At 28.4% G+C, this 20,971-nt stretch overlaps 1 protein-coding gene across 1 annotated transcript in view; it reads left to right on the top strand.

Annotated features, from left to right (window-relative positions):
• The window catches only part of LOC129989337 (uncharacterized), a 118,145-nt gene that overhangs the window by 74,446 nt on the left and 22,728 nt on the right, over window positions 1–20,971 (top strand). Inside the window, exons 4-5 of the mRNA XM_056097815.1 lie at window positions 12,927–13,027; window positions 19,105–19,193. Coding sequence (XP_055953790.1) covers window positions 12,927–13,027; window positions 19,105–19,193 — 190 coding nt within the window. The remainder of the gene's footprint in view (window positions 1–12,926; window positions 13,028–19,104; window positions 19,194–20,971) is intronic.

Here is a 20,971-nt window from a genome sequence, read left to right as displayed (position 1 = left end):
AATATATCTTTAAGTATTTTCTACAACAATACTTTTTATTGTTTTAGTTTCTGAATTTATACCGAAACTCCTCTTAGGTATCAAATACATTAGGTTTGTACATGTTATCGTTGTTATAATTAAGAGTAAGTTTCAAAAATAAAATGAATACAGATCAAATCAATCCTGAAACATTATCATTCTAGGTATCTAGCAAAACAACGTCTAACTTGTGCTTCGAATCTCTGGAAAAAATTATTTAAAATATTCTTCTAGTTTTAATAATGTTTTTATTCTTCAATATATAATATAATTTTTCTTGTAATTATCGTGTAATTTTTTAATCAATTTTTCTCTCGTTCCTCAACCCTTTAAAATGTCATTTTTTTCTAATCATATTATTTTTAAAATATTTTTAGGCTTGATATTAGAATAAGAAAAGGGATTCATTTAGCTTATTAGATAAATTTAATTTGATTCATTAATTAATTTGGTTAATCATTAATTAAGTATCAAATCAAGACACATCAGTTTGTGTAAAATAAAGAACTAAAGCATCTAAGTTTCTGTCTTTCTAAAAAAATTTGTCAGAACTAGGGATTGCAATACCGGTATACCGGGATACCGAATACCGGTATTTCGAGCCATTTGTACAATTTCGTGATACCGGTATTCACAAGTTTAAATACCGGTTTTTCGGTATTTACTAGAAATTTTTAAAATTGTCTCCACTATATGTTCAGGTATCGCGAAACATAGCAAAATAGTATACGTTTTTGTTTTTATGTCTCCCTAACGGGCGAAATTAATTAGCTAATTAATGGCTTAATTAATTGCTTAAATCTAAATTAGTGAAACATTGATTATCCCTGAAAGAAAATATTGTAACCATAACGACTGATGGTGCAACAATTATGAAAAAAGTTTAGGAGTAATAGATGTATTATATCAAAAAAATAAAGAACAGAAGAATCCAAATACTGTGGATATAGAAATTTCGGATTCCAACTTTGAAAATAGTAAGAGTGAGAGTGATATTGACAATGAAGATAATGACAATGTAATTGTTGAAGAAGATATTGCTAATGAGGATGAAATTTTAACCTATCAAGAAATGCTTCCTATAATTTATAAAGTTCGAAAAATTGTTAAGATATTTAAACGTTCCCCTATAAAAAAGATATATTACTAAAATATATACTAACTGAAAATAAAACAGAATATATGTTAATATTAGATTCTAAAACACGTTGGAACAGTTTACTCTAATGATGGAACGATTTTTGAAACTGAGAAATCCAATCCAAATATCCAATAATCGACTTAAACCTGTAAATTAATTTTTCAGATAGTGAATTCGACTTAATATCCAAAACTATATCAGCTCTACTTCCAATAAAACTGACTATTGAGACATTATGTCTGAGAGATTCTAATTTATTAACAGATAATGCAACAATAAATTTCATGTTGCAGTCATTGAAAGAACAGCACACATCACTATCTGAAGAATTATATATTACATTGAAAAATCGCACAGAAGATAGGCATACCGAAATAGAAAATGTCTTATGGTATTTACATAATTATAATGATGTTAAAAATGAAAATGAAGAAAAGAAAATAACCAATTCAAATCTGATTAAGTTTAGAGTAAATTTTCTTAAAATTTTTTACCCACAAACCTATCCACATTCAGAAGAATTCGGTTCAATTATCGAAGATTATGATGTCACTACTGTCGATAGTGAAAAGGAATTGTCTCTTGAACAAAAATTAGAATTAGCGATAAATAAAAAAATTTAAACGAACCAAAATACAATACAGAAATCAGCTATATCCAAAATCATCCGACGAGAAATCGATTTATTTTATTTGAAGATAAGGGATTTAGAGATAAATACTTGGAAATATATCGCGCCTTGCTAACAGTACCACAAACTAGCGTAGATGCCGAAAGAGCGTTTTCGACAGCTGGTAATTTTTACTCAAAATTAGTTTTCAGGCTTCATGACAGTACAATTGATGCATTATGTTTTTTTAAGATCACATTTGAAAAATTTGGAATAGTACCACAGACTGAATAGTGATATTTACACTTTTTTTTATTTAAATAAATAAGATGTTCCTTTACTTTTTTGTGATTATATACTGTTATAATTTATAAGTTATAAATTATTTTTTGTGACATTTACACTCTCTAACAAAACTGGCAAATAAAACAAAGAAACACCTGTGTTTTCTTTCTTTTTCTAAAATTTCTAATACCGGTATTAAAACCGGTATCCTGGTATTAAGATTTAAAAAATACCGAATACCGGTATTGAAATTTTGGTCCGGTATTGCAATCCCTAGTCAGAACTTATGCCAACCTACATAAATTCATACAAAGATTGATAAATTTGGGAGCATACTTCCCACGGCCCTAGAAAGGGTTAACTATCGTATTGAATCAAAGCTAATAAAACTATTGCCTATTAAATTAGGATAGTATTAAAATGTATGATCGTCATCTTGTACATAGAACTGTACAGATCTTTTCAATTTTACTATATTAAGAGGATATTAAAAGTTCACATCGTTGCAAACATGGAATAAAAAAAGAGTTAACTTTCCAATGAGCGCCTATGTGAAAGGCAGACTAGTGAAGAATTTCGTTTCATTTCTTTGTAATACAAGACGTTATGGAAACAGGCCTTTGGTTTTCTTACATTTTTTCCTGAAGAGCTATTGGTAAATGTTTGAAATTCGAAGTTTTAATGGATTGCTGCGAATTTGCTATTCTTATTTTAAAGATATACGCAACTGTTGAAGTAATTTTTTTACTGTGTTCTCTTTTTTGTTGTTGTTTTAAGAATAATGTAGTTGTAATCAACATCTACCTTATTAATTCTACATCTATAAAGAAAAACTACTTAAAAAAATATACATACGACTGTTGGTAAACGTTTTTATGAACAGCGGGAGTATTCTTCCCAACACTTTTAGCCCTACTCTCTAATAAACTTGTCATGCCGGAGAATGCCTTACATGGCATTGGCGTACGATATATTTTTTGGCGTGAATTTAGCAATTTGACTGAATTTATCATAGTCTTTTCTTGGCGAGTTATTTGGTGATTAATCCCTGGAATACTTTAACAGTATCCAAAAACCGAATGTTTGTTTTATACATGGTTTTCTTAACCGAATGGCACAGAAATTTGACACAAAAATGTAATCGTAGTCACAAAATCCTCTACCAAATTTCATATATTTAAATCATTTCGGAATAGAATTATCGCTTGTATATGTATCTGAAAATATAAACCGACAGCCAACCGCCTGTTTCATTTGACTCAATTCTTGATAGGTGTCAACACAATAGATGTTAAATCTGAATGCCAAATCTTATCTATCTAGCTCTCTTGGTTTTGTAATTATCGTGTTAACTCATATTCAAACAGGCGGACAGGTGGACTTCCTCTGAACAGATTTTGCTTAAAATAGAAATATGCAAATTCAAATACAGACAGTTGAAATTTGGTATATACAGTATACCAAATTTCAACTGTCAAGCTCAAAGCGTTTTTGAGTAATCTTTGTAACAGATAGACACACATTTTTTTATAACGTATTTTTCGAATTCGAGAAGATCTAAAACGTAAAGTTCGTCCAAATCTCGAGTTAGAATTTTTTGATGTTTACTATACTTTTTGTATACTACAGGAAAGTAAAAAACTGCTTTATTTATTAAATACAGGAAAGTATTTATATAAATACAGGAAAGTAAAAAACTGCTTTGAACGAAGAGCGCCAACTTTTTTACAAAACGAGTTAAACTAAAAGTGATAAAAAGATAAGAAGAACTTTATTTTAAGGAAACGAGTAATATGTCATCAAATAAAATATAAAAGGCTGCAAACTTACTAAAATGACAAAACGCTAGAATTACTAGCTATAGCTGTGAAATTTCTCAGAAATTTTTGTATTCCAAAAATATTTTTTTCTGCCTGCAACGATGCAGTAAATCTAATATGATACTAACTTCTTGTTTTTTATATCTAAATTTCATTTCTGTATTGTTATTATAGCCTCATATGCCAAATGTAAAGATTTCATTTGGAATTTTGGCAATTTCATTTATTTTACTTTTATGTCATTCAGCTAATTCTTTGTTCATTTTATATAATTTTTGTATTTTATAACTACGTTGCTTCAATTTTTTTTCTAAATGAAAATGGTCTAAAATAATTGTATTTATTTACTTTGCATAATAATAATCTAATTTTTACAAATAATTTCTTAAAAATTTATATTTCATCATAAAAAATTTTGTCAATCACGACCTGTCATAATCAAATAAAGGGCACGCCCACCTGGAAATAAAATTTAATAAATAATAACAAAAAACCATAAATGCACGCATAATTGTAAATATAAATTAACAAATGGTTTCACAAAATAACATATTTGTTTCAACTGTCTGATCGATAATTTTTAACGATTTTTTGTTGTTAACTTCCTTGAACGAACATTCTTTGTACTACCTGGATGATAATGAAAACGTCCAATGCTATATAAAATAATAGCTCATTCATTTATTGAATCTCACTTAATTTATATTCCTTTGTTTTATATCCATTTCATTAGAACCTATGTTGCAGTTTAACTGAAGGATAAAATATTGTTTTATGACTTCAGAAATTAACTGGCAGCAATCATGAATGATTTACATCTAAGAGCTGCACTATCTCTTCTCTGTTTATCCAATAAAATGCTTCTTAGCTTTGTAACGAGAATGCTATACGCCAGCAACCAATAAGCGTTTCCACTGGTAACCAATCATACGTTTAATGTGCTATAGGTCGTTAAGTCGCATTAACACTCGATTAGGCATCTGCTGGTGGAATTCGGAACCATTAACATTTTCCGTAATTTGCCGCCATTTCCATTCAATGATGTTGATGACAAAAGGATAGAACGCTGAATTGGAAGATAGCAGAGTTGTATCGGCTGTGCAGTGAATTTTCCTCCTACATACGTTAGGGCTTGAATGAGATTTCTGAAAGAGAAGATTGTGTTTCAGTTAGTAATTATGAAGGACAATTGTTCGATGTAATTAAATGTAGGTGCAGTATTGTTAATTTCAAGTGTGTCAGTATTCAGTTTAAAATTTTATAAAGAGAATATATATTAATTACTACATCAGTAAATTTTTAGTTTGTTCAGTTTTTAAAAAATTGTTCTATTAATTCCCCTTGAGAATTTTAGTTTTATCTACTAAGGAGACAGCAACTGATGAGTTTTTAATTATTTCAAAATTTTTTGAGCGGTGATTCATCTATTAGATAAAAAGAAACCTTGATTTGTGTAGTTACTATTTTGATTTAAATTGCAAATTTATTTAAAACAGCTGAAAATATTCTTACAGGAAAGTTTCTGAGGAATCCGTGTGTAAGTTATATAGTGAAACAGCACCAGGCTTAATAATAAGTGATGATGCTTTCTCTAAACGAAAATATGAATTCAACTACCAAAACGCAGATGAAGTGTACAAAAAAGCAGCACTTATAATAATCAGCATTATGCAATCTTAAATAGGTAATGAAAGAGAGAAATAGTGCAAGACACTCAGAGAGATTTCGTAGGACAGAGAATTCGCTAAACTACTTGCATCTCTCGATTTGTCTGCTACTTTCAACTGACTTTACTTGAGCTCAGCTCATTTGCCGACTCACTATTGATTGAGTCTTTAGCTCTATCTCTAGGACTTTTGTGTTTCAGAGACATTGTAGAAATGTTTCTAGAACTCGAGTCCTAATGGAGTTATAAAAATTCTTGCAGTTTCTGGAACATTTGATTTTGTCGCTAAATCAGTTGCCACGGCTGGGTGTCATTGCCTCAGCATTTATTCAGAATCAATCAGAGATATCTGTAAAATTATCTTCCTTATCAAGAGACGTAATGAGCTTATAAAGAATATTACAAATTCGTAGCCATATTATTTTCATAATTTTTTTTTTAATTTTCTAAATTTTTGACTAACAAAATAAGAGCAAACCAAAATAACAGTGCTCAACTTAACGTATACTCTTATAATGTAGAAAGTTATTAAATTTATTTTTCCGTTATAGAAAAATAATCGAACCTAATTTTCATAACAAAATCTGCGTAAGTTAAGTTGTTTCATGTTTATTAATATAGAAGTTGTAAACATATTGTTTCAAGTTTTTAAGATCGAAGCTTCTGATCAAGTTGTTTTATGGGTGCTATGATTGAAGTTCGAAATAAAGATTTCGCTCAATTGTAGATATACTATAATTTTGAATTTTAGCCAACTATGAATTCTTGATTAGAACAAACAAAAATATAGCCGCCATTTTTTCGTCGTGGTACGGATTTTGAAAAGTTTTGTTTAATATGAATGTTCATGATCACTAGGAATGGCAACAGTAGTCGTCTGCCCATCCTCATCTCCATTTCAAAATCCATTATACACTTTGTCAGAGCTCTGAAGCTCAGAAACTGGGTCATTTTCCGATCTTAAAACTAGTTTTAAATTATATGTAGTCCGAAATTTATTTTTTTGCTGAGTTACAGATTTAAATTCAATAAACCACGCAACAATCTTTGCCATTTTCTGCGAGGAAGTAATACTAGAGATAGACACATAACTTCATTAATGTGACGCCATTTAATGTTCTGTTCATTTAAAAGGGAACTTTCAAAATATAACCTTGAGAGAAAAAACATTTGCGTATCTTTGTTAGTTTATTTTTCATGATTTTTATAAATTGAAAACTTTCCTACCTTATAGTATAATAGACTAAATATTTGATCTGAAGATGTTGACGAAACTTTAAGTTTAAATGTCTGAGTCTAAAATTTGTCCTGTCTGCTAATAAAATAACTCATAATAACATAAATCTTGGGGACTGAAATTTGGTCCTCGATATTGTACTAAAACTGGCGATTCCCATTAAAGTTTGGTTGAAATAAATTCTTTGGAACTTTATACCGTTGCAATTCTACCTGAATGGTTCATAGTTGAATCGAAGTTTCAATTTAATACAGCTAAATTAAATTGTTGCTTTTATGGAAAAAGCAGAAAACGACAATAATAGAAGGAAGGCTTCCAAAAGATGTAATCCTGCAATGAAGCATGATTGGTGAATGTTTATCATAATAAAATCACAACAGGAATCTGATTACAAAATGTATACAATCTTATCTAAACGCATACATATAATCAATAATGAAATTATAATTAGTTGTTGCCATCGAATATTTTGTATTTAAGCGCAGTTTGATACTTTATATATTACCAAGTTTATTTTTGGTTATTTTTTAACATATAAAGATACTTATGGAATATTCTATATGTCGAAACATTCTCGGTCTTTTTTTTTCGAAGTAGATATGCCATTAACAATAAAAAAGAGTTTTTTTTTATACTTTTTTACTTTGTAACAATGCATTTATGAATGTTTTTGCCATAGTGAATTCATAATGAAGATATGCTTACAAAAGCTTGTATATAACTTCGTATAAAAATATGCATAAAAATATAGAAATTTGAGTTGGCTGATTCCATTCAGGATTCATTTAATATTAAACAATATTTTGATACTTTATATATATTACTAGTTTATTTTTTGATAATTTTTAAAATATAAAATTCTTATGGGGTATTCTATATATAAACAATATCTAGTCCTTTCTGATTTAAAAAGAAACAAGCTTGGAAACATCATACACCAATTTTGAAAGATAGGTTTCTAAAAATGGGGATTCTATGAAGAATTATTTACAGAAAAATGTTTAGCCATAATAAAAACATACTAGAAATCTACCAATAAAAACATTCACACATTTATAAAATACTAGCCGCCTTTGGCGACCAGCCGGTTCGCCAATCTTAATGTTCGTTAAAATTTTAATAATTAAATATTTTATGCAATTTCTACTTTAATAGCTTCTTCATCAAAATATTTTAAAACTTCAAATTTTGATTATCATATAATTCATTCATAATATTATAAAGGCCTTCAGTCATAACGTAATATGTATATCTCTCATTTTCTGTTAGCACCCGTAGAATTTATGCTTTAAATTAAAGTGGAAAGAATTTATCTTCAATTAATATAATAATATTTTTTACTGAAACAAAGCATTTTTTTATAATCTGATTACTGAAAATAGAGTCACTCAGCGTTTAACCTTTATGGGCACTAAAGAATATATTTTTTAATTTATGTAATATCTTAAGAGTTGGTCAACAAAATTTTCTTAGATTCATTATGAGCAGATCGATTAATTAACAATGTTTAAATTTAAATGCATCAAACACTAAGAAAATAAAACGAATCGTTTAAAATAAACGGTTGAAAACAGGTTTTAAAAAAACTACTTAAAAAACGATGTACTTAAAACTATAAGCATATACAAAAAATATATAACTAACATAAATACAATTTACTTACAAAAGCATGCAACTAACCCAAAAATAATTTAAATCATCCATTGATAACGTTGTCATGGCAACAATCAGAACAGAATGCGCATGCGTGAATTTTTTTCGCCGGTTACGTAACGCAAATACGTGATTTTTTCTACTCCAGTTGGGGTAACGCTATGCGGATTAGAAATTTTTAATTTCCTTTATTCTGTTTTATTTTAATTCAAAAGTACTTCAGAATGAATCTGAAAGATTGATTCATTAACAATGTTTAATTTTAAATGCATCAAACATTAAGAAAATAAACAGAACCGATTGAAATAATCCGCCGAAAAATTTTAACCCTAGTCTCATTACTGTTGGGAGAAAAAAAAAACTGAAGCCTTTTTCGTTTGGCGCTGGGGATAATGGAAGATTTTTTTGGCGGAAAAGTTGGCGGTGGGGAAAATGGAAGATTTTTTTGGCGGGAAAGTTAGTTTTTAATTAATAATTAAAATTTTAATTAAAAATTCGGAAAAAGAAACCCCAGGTGCACATTCCCAACCTCCAAGGTATACATGTACCAAATTTGGTAGCTGTATGTCAAACGGTCTGGCCTGTAGAGCGCCAACACACACACACACACACACACATTGAGCTTTATTATAAGTATAGATATGGATATAGATATGTGTGAATTATATAAAAATTTTATCCATACTATATAAAAATATTATATTAACAATATTGTTACTAGAATTATCTGTTTCCATTCACTATTCATAATATAGAAAACTTCGATATTTTTTTTATCACGAATTTATTTTCGATGTTTGTTTTTATTAAGTTTAAAGACATTTGTCGGACATCGTATGCACTGAAACTTTCTCAATCTTTCTTTCAGATATAAACAGAAAAAGAAAGGAAGAATTATACGTATTTCAGTTTTACCTTGTCATTCTCTAGCAATTCTTGTCTCATGCGTTAAAATGTCATTACGCACTGCTCTGTTGGAGTGCCATTAGTGAATGAAATATTGCTACATTAAATATCGCTCTGCTCACTCGTCTGTTCTTTTTCTGGGTTCGTTGGCTTTCACAGTGTTTGGGGTTTTGCTAAGCTAGAAACTTATATTGTAGCACAGAATCACTATCTATTGTAACTATTCGAATAATTTTATATATTGAAATTTAAATAAACATGAATTTTTGAAATAATATAAAAGGATCATAATAAAGACGTGAGGTAGACAAAAAATTACGGTATAAACACCAAATAGTAATTTTTCAAAGGCGATAAGTAATAACAGATTGCAACTCTAACGGTATTGTTTAGTTAATATTTGACAAATATTCGGCAGATATTGGTAAAATGTGTACCATGATCTTTAGTTTTACCAAGTTGTGTGAAGCATTAGGACAATAAATGTTCATTACAACAGCTAAAGAAGTTTTAGAATATGTTGGCATCATTGGGTACAGCGATTTAAAACTTTAAATTTATTTCTGAATGTACTATGCTCAAAATCATGAATGTAATTTCAAAATTATGAAACAGCGCTCTATTTCGTATGTATCCACAATATGAGAAGTTTTGTTTTAGAAATTTCACAGCTCATAAATTAAAAACATGTTACTAATTAAAGTACAATGGTTCTAGATCAGGTTAAGATTATGTTTAACGAAACATAATTTCTTAGCATGTAATAATGAGATGCTTTTTGTGAAAACGAACAACAAAAATGCAACATTTTTCGTCAGTAGATGGCAGTGCTCTAATAACTCAGGATATCTTTCCAGATATCCTGAGTGTAAATGATTAATCTGCAATTAATATAATAATATTTTTTCCTAAAACAAAGCATTTTTTTAATACTATGATTACTGATAATAGAGTCACTGAGCGTTTAAACTTTATGGGCACTAAAGAATATCTTTCTTAATATATGTAATATCTCAAGAATTTGTCAACAAAATTTTCTTAGATACATTATGAGCAGATCGATTAATTAACAATGTTTAAATTTAATTGCATCAAACACTAAGAAAATAAAACGAATCGTTTAAAATAAACGGTTGAAAACAGGTTTTAAAAAAACTACTTAAAAAACGATGTACTTAAAACTATAAGCATATACAAAAAATATATAACTAACATAAATACAATTTACTTACAAAAGCATGCAACTAACCCAAAAATAATTTAAATCATCCATTGATAACGTTGTCATGACAACAATCAGAACAGAATGCGCATGCGTGAATTTTCTTCGCCGGTTACGTAACGCAAATACGTGATTTTTTCTACTCCAGTTGGGGTAACGCTATGCGGATTAGAAATTTTTAATTTCCTTTATTCTGTTTTATTTTAATTCAAAAGTACTTCAGAATGAATCTGAAAGATTGATTCATTAACAATGTTTAATTTTAAATGCATCAAACATTAAGAAAATAAACAGAACCGATTGAAATAATCCGCCGAAAAATTTTAACCCTAGCCTCATTACTGTTGGGAGAAAAAAAAACTGAAGCCTTTTTCGTTTGGCGCTGGGGATAATGGAAGATTTTTTTGGCGGAAAAGTTGGCGGTGGGGAAAATGGAAGATTTTTTTGGCGGGAAAGTTAGTTTTTAATTAATAATTAAAATTCTAATTAAAAATTCGGAAAAAGAAACCCCAGGTGCAAATTCCCAACCTCCAAGGTATACATGTACCAAATTTGGTAGCTGTATGTCAAACGGTCTGGCCTGTAGAGCGCCAACACACACACACACACACACATTGAGCTTTATTATAAGTATAGATATAGATATAGATATGTGTGAATTATATAAAAATTTTATCCATACTATATAAAAATATTATATTAACAATATTGTTACTAGAATTATCTGTTTCCATTCACTATTCATAATATAGAAAACTTCGATATTTTTTTTATCACGAATTTATTTTCGATGTTTGTTTTTATTAAGTTTAAAGACATTTGTCGGACATCGTATGCACTGAAACTTTCTCAATCTTTCTTTCAGATATAAACAGAAAAAGAAAGGAAGAATTATACGTATTTCAGTTTTACCTTGTCATTCTCTAGCAATTCTTGTCTCATGCGTTAAAATGTCATTACGCACTGCTCTGTTGGAGTGCCATTAGTGAATGAAATATTGCTACATTAAATATCGCTCTGCTCACTCGTCTGTTCTTTTTCTGGGTTCGTTGGCTTTCACAGTGTTTGGGGTTTTGCTAAGCTAGAAACTTATATTGTAGCACAGAATCACTATCTATTGTAACTATTCGAATAATTTTATATATTGTAATTTAAATAAACATGAATTTTTGAAATAATATAAAAGGATCATAATAAAGACGTGAGGTATACAAAAATTCACGGTATAAATACCAAATAGTAATTTTTCAAAGGCGATAAGTAATAACAGATTGCAACTCTAACGGTATTGTTTAGTTAATATTTGACAAATATTCGGCAGATATTGGTAAAATGTGTATCATGATCTTTAGTTTTACCAAGCTGTGTGAAACATTAGGACAATAAATGTTCATTATAACAGCTAAAGAAGTTTTAGAATATGTTGGCATCATTGGGTACAGCGATTTAAAACTTTAAATTTATTTCTGAATGTTCTATGCTCAAAATCATGAATGTAATTTCAAAATTATGAAACAGCGCTCTATTTCATATGCATCCACAATATGAGGAGTTTTGTTTTAGAAATCTCACAGCTCATAAATTAAAAACATGTTACTAATTAAAGTACAATGGTTCTAGATCAGGTTAAGATTATGTTTAACGAAACATAATTTCTTAGCATGTAATAATGAGATGCTTTTTGTGAAAACGAACAACAAAAATGTACCATTTTTCGTCAGTAGATGGCAGTACTCTAATAACTCAGGAGATCTTTCCAGATTGTTTTTATTATTAAGTAAAACTGAATAATTGTCAGAGTATAGTGCCGAACTTTTTTATTCCAAAAATGCAATAACAAAACCGCTTTCAAAATATAATTTTTATGAAATGCGATGCATCACCTAACATTAATCATTCAATTCAAACTTATTTGGAGCGCCGTTTCACACAATACCGTATAATAAATACATCGTTATTTTCGAAAAACAATGCCACCACGATCGCCTGAACTAACACCATGCAACTTTTGACCTTGTATGTTTTTGAAAGACTCTTTGTTGAAGCCAGATGGCAGGCGAATCTGACAGTCTGATCAGAAGGACAATATTGCGATTCCCATGGGCTCAATCAGGCAGGTCTTTTTGTAATGTGTAGTTTACAAATCAGAATGCGTGATTGAAAAAAATGAAGAATTCTTTCAGCTTTTGTAATACTGTTTCTGTTTATTTGTCATAGCACAGTAGCATTTTTTTTATTTCTGTTCGTTGATACAAATTGCATCGCATGTGGCATTACATCTTTTCGTTTTCTATTTTGTTTACAGACGTATATATTTGGAATATTACAAGTGCAATATTACAGATATGCCTTTTCATCATTGTAGGTATAGGGTAGCTATCATGGGAGCCGATGAAGTGGGCAAAACCTCCCTCATTCGACAGTTTCAAACATCTGAGTACATCTGCGCCTTTGATACCAGTTACGGTGAGTAATTTTAAAAAGTAATTTTAAACAGAATTTTCTGTTTAATTACTAATTAATTTTAAACAGTAAATATATCAGTAGTTATATTTTAGCGTATTCAAACAATTTTAAACATTGTTATCTAATTATCATCTGCGGCCAGGAGATTTGCCGGGTATGATAAATAATAATATAGGTTGTTTACTGGATATAAATAATTTCAATTCATTCGCTTTAATGTACTTTTTTTGACAAAGATTCCATCAAAATATTAGACTATAAAATCATGTTATTTTAATAGTCTTAGATACCGGGTGTTTCAAAAATGACCGGTATATTTCAAAAATCAATAAAAACTAAACGGGCAGCAATAAAAATACACCGTTTGTTGCAATATGCTTGGGAGAACAGTAGATTTTCAGGCAGACAAACTTGCGAAATTAGTTACAATTTTCAACAACAGATGGCGCTGCAGTCTGGAAAAAAATCTAAACTACGATATTTTCCAAATATCCACCATGCGCAGCAATGACATGGCGTAGTCTCGGAATGAAATGAGCAGAAACCCGTGTAAACGTCTCAGGCAGGATGGCTTCACATGCAGAACAGACGTATTGCTTCAGTTCAATTGTTTCTGGATTGTGGCGGTTCACCTGATCTTTCAAGTGTCCCCGCAGAAAAAAGTCACAGGGGTTCATATGTAGCGATTTCAAAATTTTTCAAACAGATCCTTTATTGTATCGCTTTCGGCTCTTTGGTTACATTAAACTTTCGTTGAAAACTTCGTCTTGTTGCAACAACACTGTGTTCTACGCGGTGGAATTCCAACACCAGAAAAATTCTTTGTTCTAAGGAATAAACCATTTTCTTACAACAAACTTACAATCTGTGAACAGCACACGCTGAAAGCAGAAAGACGACTTACAGAATAGCGAACACAGACTGCGTTTTCTTCTATATCTTTCAAATCGCCTGCAGCGCGATCTGTTGTTGTAAATTGTAACTAATTTCGCAAGTTTGTCTGCCTGAAAATTTACTGTTGTCCCAAGCATATTGCAACAAACGGTATATTTCTATCGCTGCTCGTTTAGTCTTTATTGATTTTTGAAATATACCGGTCATTTTTGGAACACCCGGTATGTTCTATAATTATAGAAAATTATTGAAACTATTTAATGAATATTGATAATATTTATGCAAAGAAGTTTTAAAAAAGTCGAAGTTTGGAGCACCTAGGTTTCTAATATTGTCATAACATAATTCGAACGTGTAATATTTCAACTTCTGTTCCTGCTCTTAGAATAAAATAATTATTGTTGATGATGTTTGCATTTTTCCTGTAGTGTTAAAAAATAATAATGATAAAAAAAGAATGGTCAGTTCTCTTAATGTTTATTGTAGGTACATTTTGCCAATCTGCAGGGATTTTTTTGTACAAATATCCTATTTTTTGTTATCTGACGTAACATGGTTGTCATGGCTGATTAAATTTTGTTTCTACATTTCCATAATAGAATGATATTAATCAAACTTCAACAAAATAGAACGTGTTTTGAGCTGTAGCTTTGTGCTAATGATACTGGGCATAAGCTGGATTCTAATTCACTGGTTCAGAATCAATTTTCAATTGAATTTTCTTCTACCCATTTTAAATTTTTTCTGGACGTAGTTCACAATTACAGCACACGGCCTAATATAGCTCTCGCGTCACTTCAAAATGATATTCAAATTAATTTTATCTTTGAAATTTTGTCCATTCAATAAATCAACAAACAAATCACCTTAATTGTGATGATGAAACAATCTTATCTAATTAGTCAAACTGCAATCATAAAAATATAATTTTATTTGCAAACGTTATTGTTTTTTTTACAGTCTAATGTCACTAAAGACGTGGTGCCATTTCCAGAAATGGTAATCATTCATTCCTTAGAACTCCTAACCACAACTGCCTTGTCATGAATTTGAAGGAGCATAGAACACCTGATCACCCTAATTTTAGTGATGCTATAACTGTGCTTCAAATTGTATTCTACAGGAAATACAAAATGCACTAGCGATCACTTTTATTAAATAATTAAATCAGTCCATTCCAATTTTGTGTTCCTTAACAGATTATGACCTCTTAAGATATACACGTGCATTAAAACTCCACTTATGACTCAAAAATCACAGATTTTTTGTAAATTATTGAAAAGTCTGAACCTTAATTTTTCCAAAACTGTTTTTACTTCATCTCTACTATAAATAAAAAGTAAATTATTAGTATTTTAATAGAATTTTACAGCTAAAAATAAATATAAGTAATAAGCAAAGAATAAGTTCTGTTTGTTTTTTTTTCAAAACTTTCTAAAAATTTTCCTTTTTCTATTTCGTGTCTTTTACCATATATATTATACATCAATTTGGTATGTTTTCAGCATAAATTTTAGCTATTAATCTTGACGAACCAACTGGTAGCCGAAGTTGACTCATAATAAGTAAACTAAAAATTATGAATTTTTAAAAAATTGTTAAAAATTATACATCAAAATGTTTATTAAGTTAAAAATGTATTGAAATATTAAATTAAATTGGCCATTTTAATAAAGGAAATACCACATAGTAGTATTGCTTAAGACCATAAAATATGTAATTTCGTTACTATGGACAGACAGATTTCTTTTTCAAAAATTTCGTCTAAAACATGACAAAAATCGACAATTATAGTGTAAAGACTAGATACCAAATTTCATCTTTCTAGTTCATTTCGTTTTTGAGTTTCAAATTCACCGTTAAACAAATATAGTTCCAAAAGTGTTTTTTTTCTGAGATCTAAAAAAAAAAAAAAAAAAAAAAAAAAGTAAAGATTTATCGAAACCTCAAAATCAAATTCTTCAACAATCACGCAGTTGTTCTTTTTTATAGTTCGTGCATTAGCATGCAAAAATTTAAAATAAACATACCCCGAATTCCATCCCTTTAAATTTTTTTTTCTTTTAACAGCCTTTATATATTCTATAAAACTACCGCTCAGTTAATTATGATCCCAATCCTGCTGGAATGTCATTAGCATTTGATACTTTAAAAAAAAAATATCTTCTCTCTTTTGTTGACGATGTTAATAACTCCATAATTCCATGGCTGGTATTTGTTTTTTTAATCTCAGGTTACTTTTTATCTTGTTTAAAAAAATGAAAGGAAAAATCTGCTTGAATATTGATCTGAGCGACTCACAAAGGCCAGTAGCTCAAGCGTTTTGTATTTCTAAGCAAGCGAGTGTTGCTAAAAGGTTGCCATGGATACCAAAGATAATATAGGGGGCTTATGCATTTGTTAATCTTTTATTTAAACGCGGGTTATTTTTTGATTTTCGGCGGCATTCTTTTCCCTATTTAGAAAAAGAGAGGAGTTATTTTAGGTCGTTCAAATCTCCGTGGTTTGTATTCTTTTATCGTTTGTTATTCTTTCGTGTTCATTTGCTACATTTTTATGAGGATCAGAAATGCTGAATGGAAGTTTATAATCTTATCTTCTATCTTTAGAATTTATAGATTTATGTTACTTCTAAAGATTTTTAAATCGTTTTCAAGAGCTTATAAATTTTTTTACATTACGATACAAACAGAAATTTTATTTTGACAGACTCTAAAACATGTTCATAAAAGAGAATTGCATTTCGATATATTGTATAAAGGAAAATAAAGCTGCGTTCCTATATGATATAAAAGGACAAATGTATTTTGATTGGCATTTCATTTATATTTTGCTACTATAGAGTATTCTAAAGCATTTTTAATATTTTTCCATTTTGTTGATAGTCTAAAAGCCCAATTTTATTTGTTGGTTATCATGGAAAATTTTATTTTCTTACATATGAGGATTCTGACGAATACTTTAATATGTCACAATCTCGGTGACAAAAAAAATAACCATTTTTTCTGGATCTTCATTAATTGAAGTGAAATTTTATATTAAAGTTACTAATAAATCTAAATTATTTTTTAGCAATTAAAGTATTTGATGATATAACGTGCAATTGCATTTGTTTATGTTGACAGACAGTTTTATTTTGTCTACACTGAGGATTTAAAAGAATCTGAAATAATTGTAATTCCATACTTGTTGATGAAAAGGACCATCTTTATATATATATATATAAAGCACTAACGTACCTGATAAAGGAATTAATATAATGAAGTAAAATCTAATTAATATAAATGCAAATCTAATGTAATAATCTAATTAATCTAAATGTAAATCTAATGTAATAATCTAATTAATCTAAATGTAAATCTAATGTAAAAATCTAATTAATATAAATGCAAATCTAATGTAATAATCTAATTAATCTAAATGTAAATCTAATGTAATAATCTAATTAATCTAAATGTAAATCTAATGTAAAAATCTAATTAATCTAAATGTAAACAACTCAATGTATAAACGCTTCAGACTGCTTCATTTAACGCTTTTACTGCTAAACTGAATTGAGCGCGTTCGAGAGTATTTGCTCATAATTCTGTTAAGTCAAAGGGAAGAAGATATAAAAGAAAATAATAGGCTTCAAACAGAAAGCTTAGTCTTGCCCGAAAATAGGCTTAACTATCGCTCAATGGATAATCCTTATGATTTGCCTATGAAAACTGTTGTTCGTATCTTCTAAAACGATTATCATACAAAAATAGTTCTGGTATTGACCCTAAACTAAATAAATTGTATTTTAACGTACATTTTAAAAAAATTTAATAATACGTTTTGATTTAATTTATTAATCGTTCTAAACAATGTTTATAAATATTATGATGGAATTCAAATTTATCCATCTAAACATTGTGCTTTTTATAAACAAATATATATGATACAAATATAAACAAATATATATGATACAAATATAAACAAATATATATGATACAAATATAAACAAATATATATGATAGGAAACAAATTTATTCATCAATGGGCTTTTAACTCCATAGTAAGATTTTCAATTTGGATTTTATGTCATAATAACGAAAACATTTCGCGTAATGAAAAGAAATTAAAAAATAATTTAGTTAATATTAATTATTTAACAGCCTAATAAGTAAATGATTTGGGCAAATAAGTTGGTCACCAAAGACAGCTAGATGTATTAAAGATTCTAAATTAATATATATGTATCAACGAGATTAGTTTATATTTTAATAGTATATATTCAAAGAAGAGAACACTCATCAAATCAAAAGAACTCTTACAATGAAGAGCAACTGTTTTGTTTAATTATTTTCTTTAAACAAAAAATATTTTTTTTAAAATTAAATATTTAAAAATTAAAACTTTTATTTTTAAACATTCGTATTTTAATCATTAAATAATAAAAGATTTTTTAAACTTCTTACTAAATGTATTAAAATTCTATTTATTTTGTAGATACAAACTGAAAATTTAAATCTGGACAAAATTATTTATTTGAAGAGAAAAACAATCAGTTGTCTGAATTTTATTCATTTAATATTCGACTATGATGGGCTCTAAAGTGATCAGTATTTGTCTATGAGTTTCACCATTTGATTTAAATTATCTAATAAAGAAACATTTTATATACCATTTTGTTTCGATTCTTCATTCCTCTAAGGGGGCCGCGGTGGCCTGGTCGTAAGGTATCGGCTTGTGAGGCGTAGGGCTTTAAGTTCGAGACCCAATTCCACCGAAGAACCGTCGTGTAAGGGGGTCTGCTGCATGCTAAATCCGTCATGCCAAACGTCTTCCCGATGGTGTGGTGTGACGTAGAGATGGGGGTGCCAGCTCAGGTGTCGTTGTCGTCATCGGACCGCAATTCAAAATTACGAGGTCCGTCCCAAAATAGCCCTAGTGTTGCTTGACAACGGGAGATTAATATAACTAAACTAAACTAACCATTCTTCTAAGTAAATAAATTAAAAAAAATACCTAGAACCTTTATGAGGAACATTATTAATTAAACCATAAAAATAGTGCTTTTTGAAGAAACCGATTTTTTCTAAATTTTGCTTTTATTTAGTAATTAGTAATATTTTTTTATTTGTGGTACTTTTTTTTCTATGCATTTTTCCAGTTTTTCTCACTCAGAATTTTATCTAAATTCTTTCATTTTTCAGACATCTACAAAGAATACGCCATAACTGTGATATTAAATAAAGAAGAATCCGAATTAGAATTCATAGAATACCGCTTACCTGATGAAGAGGTGGGAATTTTCTTCCACAGTGTGTCTCTTTTTCTAGCATTATATTTACATACATTATACTTTCATTTTCTTCTCGTGTAAACTTTTAATACTCGGAAGTCCACAAAAACATTAAAATGCTTTCATTTGTTTCAATTTTATTAACAATTTTTCTACTAAAAATATGAACATATTTCATTATATTTTTTTAAAACATGATTATGAGTGAAACTGAAGTTATTAACTGAAAGTCATTAAAAATTTAAAATAATTTTAAAAATAAATATAAAAAATATGTATGAAGATTAATTTTATTTTCATGGTAGAAATTCCTTTCTGAGCTTATAATTTTTTTAGAATCAAAGTAACAAGCAAAGAAGAATCATTAATAAATGTCTTTTTTTTAAATATTTGCATAAATTTAAAAGACAATTAATAAAAAATTATGCAATTTAACCGTTAAAAATATGGTTAAATTAACTACTATTTTTTCAAAATATGAATTCGAATAAAGAGTTAAAAACACTAAAAATAAAATTTTCGTAATTTGCCTATAAAATTACTATCACATTAATGCTATTAATAATAACTAGCAAACAACATTTTACTTGCTATGTAATAAACATACATATATTTAGCTAAAAGTGTTTTGATGTTCCAAAATCCGTCACTTCTATAATAAGAATATAATTGGTAGGCTTAAATACGGTGGCATCACTTGTATTTTTCATTGCAATTATACTTTATAATAACTTTAATAAATACAATTTTCAAAGCGCACAATTGAATCAAACTCATAAAATGTAACAAAAATAGTTCTAAAAAATAGAAATCTTTTAAATTTTTGCCTTTTCTACTTTATAGTCTTCAATATATAATTTATTATTTTAATATTATGAAATTTGTGTCTTAATTTTGTTAAATTCAGTACTAGGTGGTGGCTTTGCTTTGAATTAAAATTTAAGTAAACTAATCGATTAATTCATAATTAAATTATGTAGATATTAAATTTATATATTCTAAACGAGAAGACAAAAGTGTTCAAAATTTCTAAGCATATCAGGATCAACTGAAAAAAATCAATTATCATAGCTCGTTTTTATAAACTTGAAATAAAATATATTGAATAAATGTGTATGAAATGAAATTCACGGAAGGGTTTGTTAATTTTTTTTTTTTTTTTTGCCTAACTTTCAAATATGTTTTCTCAAATATATTTTAACTCTCAAATATGTTTTAGTAATCAAAAGTTAAAGAAGATATTTTAGGTTGAAATTCCGTGCCAGAGAGAATATTTAATTTATTATTTCTCTATCATTTTCAGATTCATTTTAGAACAATATTATCCAATAATTCTGCATAGAATTCTTTTCCTAATTTCAGATATTTTTATTTATCATGATTTGAATGATGCTTGTCAAGATAGATTTTTTCACTTTATTTTTCTCGCTTTCGAATTTATTACAGCTCTGTAATTTTGAATACTTTTATATTCAAGATGACAATACCCTCTTTTGATACTTTCAAAAAGCGGTGCTAAAATCTGTCTGTTAATTTAATTAGATTTTCATTCCAAACATGTGGCGCCATCTAGTATTTCATTTTTAAAAGATTGATTTCAAAAATCCTTAATATTAAATATTCACTCCAAATTAGATCCTTAATTAGATTTTCATTCCAAACATATGGCGCCATCTGGTATTTCATTTTTAAAAGATTGATTTCAAAAATCCTTAATATTTATAACAATGAATTACAAATTAATTACTAAAAAATTGTAAATAATCAATATATAAAAA

This window comes from Argiope bruennichi, chromosome 10, assembly GCF_947563725.1.
Source record: "Argiope bruennichi chromosome 10, qqArgBrue1.1, whole genome shotgun sequence".
NCBI classification, from domain to species: Eukaryota; Metazoa; Arthropoda; class Arachnida; order Araneae; family Araneidae; genus Argiope; species Argiope bruennichi.
This window is presented reverse-complemented; position numbering and strand designations above follow the sequence as displayed.